Source organism: Jaculus jaculus, chromosome 14 (assembly GCF_020740685.1).
Source record: "Jaculus jaculus isolate mJacJac1 chromosome 14, mJacJac1.mat.Y.cur, whole genome shotgun sequence".
Taxonomy (NCBI): domain Eukaryota; kingdom Metazoa; phylum Chordata; class Mammalia; order Rodentia; family Dipodidae; genus Jaculus; species Jaculus jaculus.
The window spans coordinates 12,677,008-12,680,135 of NC_059115.1; the positions used below are offsets into that span (position 1 = coordinate 12,677,008).

Genomic DNA, 3,128 nt, shown 5'->3' on the forward strand with positions numbered 1-3,128 from the left:
CCATTGTTTAATTTTATTTTGCCCTTTAAGACATGAGCTAGAGTCTATGTGATAACTTTATTCTTTAAGTAATCAATCCACTATAAGCTGACAATCTTGCCAGTAGAAGTTATGAGCTAAATTGTGTTTTCCCAAACTCATAATGTTGAAGTCCTAACTCCTGCATCTTAGAATGTGACTGCATTTGCAGATATGATCTTTGTGGAGGTAATGAAATTAAAATTAACTGGTTATAGTTCTTGAACAGTTATTTTATGTAATGTTATATGTTTATCCTGAACCACATAGGGGTAAGTTGAAGCACTATTACTTACATAATATATTGTTTACCTTTATCAACTACTTTGAGAACTCTAATACATGAGTATATTGTAATTTGATTGTACACCCTTCCTATTACCCTCTTTGTCCCTCTGACACCCTGTTCCATTGAGCACCCTCCTCTTGTTTAAACTCACTTCATTTGAGAGAACAGATTGCTTCCTTGGTTATGAGAATTAAAATTTACTTTCAAAATAATTTTATTGTAACTTTTTCTTTCTTTTAACTTTTCAAGGTAGGGTCTCACTCTAGCCCAGGCTGACTTGGAATTCATTATGTAGTCTCTGGGTAGCATCAAACTCACAGCAGTCCTCCTACCTCTGCCTCCCAAGGGTGGGGATGAAAGGTGTGTGCCAAAACACCTGGTTTATTTTAAAATTCTGGTTGACTTACCTGCATTTCTACTGCCTTCCACTCCTGCTCAAACCCTTCACCCCTGGCATCCCCTTTCCATTTTCATAATGCAGGTGTTCTATTAATTTCTATCTCCTCCTTTAAGTGACTTATGTATCCAATTATAAAGTCATTACAAACAATGCAAAATGGTCCATGAGCTCAGATGCTTTCTTGTGGTGTTCTGATTCAGGTGGGTGTCCCCCATAACTTAGGTATTCTGAATGCTAGTCTCCCTAGCTGATGGCGATTGGAAATTAAAGCCTCCTGGAGGCGGTGTTGGGGGTGGCACACTCTCCTGTTGCTATGGTCCACCTTACGTTAGCCAGGGGGTGATGTCCACCCTCTGCTCATGCCATCATTTTCCCTGCCATCATGGGCTTCCCCTCAAGCCTGTAAGCCAAAATAAACCTCTTTTTGCCCACATGCTGCTCTTGGTTGGCTGTATTAGCATAAATAACTTCTGCAGTTAATATTGTCACTATTGCTTGATAAGGCTTTAGCATGCTCATGTAAGCACCTCTCTTGTTTTTCAACCCAACCACCTATATCTGGGTTATCTCCCCCACGTTGGTACCCACAGGTCCAGCTTAATCTCTGACTGATGTAGATTTTTCACAGAGTGAATATAGAATAGCTAAATAACCTTTTGGTGAATACTGTAGTCATTTCCAATGATTTCAAAAATAATATTATTCCAAATATCATAATTCTTCACTCATTCTAGTAGATACATTTTGTTCATGATATGAGCACAGATGTTATAGAGGTATTTGTATGCAAAGGGTACATGCCAATCTTCTGCTCAATTTTACATTTAGTAGAGAGGTTTTTCAGTCTTACTGTGGTTTACCAAGCAGTTATGTTTCCTTGTCAGTAATATTTCTGTCCATGACCATTTTCTTTTACAATAATCCTATTTGTCAAATTAATTTAAAGAAGTCTTTATACATATTGTCCCAAGCACTTCATGTTTCTGTCTTTGAAGTGTGTGTGTGTGTGTGTTTGACCACAAAGGTTTTCAAATCATAAGGGTCGCACAACAGCTTTCAAGAAGCTGAGGGTGAGTGGAGGGTCTTCCTCAGGACAGCGCGGACCTCCCTGTTGCGCAGGCAGTAGACGATTGGGCTGCACATGGGCGTGGCCACTGTGTAGATGACTGACAGCCCCTTGTCGAGGTCTGTGGATTTGATGCGTCTGGGCCTGGAATACATGACGAGCACCACCGAGAAGAAGAGACCCATCACCACGAGGTGGGAGGCGCAGGTGGAGAAGGCCTTGTGGCTTGCAGCAGCTGAAGGCATGCGGAGTAGCACCTTGGCAATGGCCACATAGGAGGCCAGAGCAACTAGCAATGACCCACAAAAGATGACGATGGCAGAGATGAAGTCCACCAGCTCTGCGAGGGTCACGTGGGTGCAGGACAGATTAAGCAAAGGAGAGACATCACAGAAGAAGTGGTTGAGGACATTGGGGCCACAGTAGGACAGGGAGGCAATGCACGTGGTCTTCACCATGGAGATCAACAGCCCACCCAGCCAGGAGGACAGAGCTAAGCCCTGGCAGACCTGGGGCCTCATGAGCAGTGGGTAGTGCAGGGGGCAGCAGATGGCCACATAGCGGTCATAGGCCATGGAGGCCAAGAGGGTGCTCTTGGTAGCAATGAGAGAGATGAATAAGAACAGCTGAGCTATGCAGGCTGTGAAGGATACACGGCAAGGACTGGTCCTCAGCCCCACAAGCAAGCTGGGCATGGTCACTGACACGTAGCCCATCTCGAGGCAGCTGAGGTTGCCCAGGAAGAAGTACATGGGCTTGTGCAGCAACTCCCGCTGACTGCAGATGAGGCAGATGCCAAGCGCGTTCTCCAGGAGTGTCAGCAGATAGAGGGTCATGAAGATGGCAAACAGAGCATCTCTGACTCCTTTCTTGGCAGATAACCCCAGAAGGATAAAATCGTGGTTGGTGGAACTATTGGCCAGTTCCAAAGAGCTTTCCATCTAAGTGAAGAAAGAAATGGATTTGTTGAGACATTGGTCAAGCAGAGGGATAAGGATTAAACAAGAAGAGCATCTCTGAGAGAACCTGCCTGGTGATTATTTGACTTAGGAGGTGAGTTGACATCTGTCACAAGAAGCAGCAAGGAGAAAATGGAAAATTGTGAACCCAGAAATGGAAAATTTACACTTACACTTACTACATCTTCAACTTTAGGCAAGATACCCCACCATTTTGAGCCTGTTATTAAATTGGTAAGATCCATCCTCAAAAATCTCTTAAACCAGGCTGGAGAGATGGCTCAGTGCTGAAGACACTTGTCTGTGAAGCCTAAGGACCCAGGTTTGAGTCTCCAGGTCCCACATAAGTCAAATGCACAATGGTGGCACATGTCTAGAGTTTGTTTGCAGTGGCTG

General features: G+C 44.0%; 1 protein-coding gene across 1 annotated transcript; it reads right to left on the bottom strand.

The window, feature by feature from the left end:
* Positions 1-1,763: 1,763 nt before the first annotated feature.
* LOC101613597 (olfactory receptor 5-like) lies at positions 1,764-2,714 on the bottom strand. Its single transcript, XM_004671805.2, has one exon. It carries the CDS (start codon positions 2,712-2,714, stop codon positions 1,764-1,766), a length of 951 nt encoding a protein of 316 aa, XP_004671862.2.
* Between the last annotated feature and the right edge of the window lie 414 nt (positions 2,715-3,128).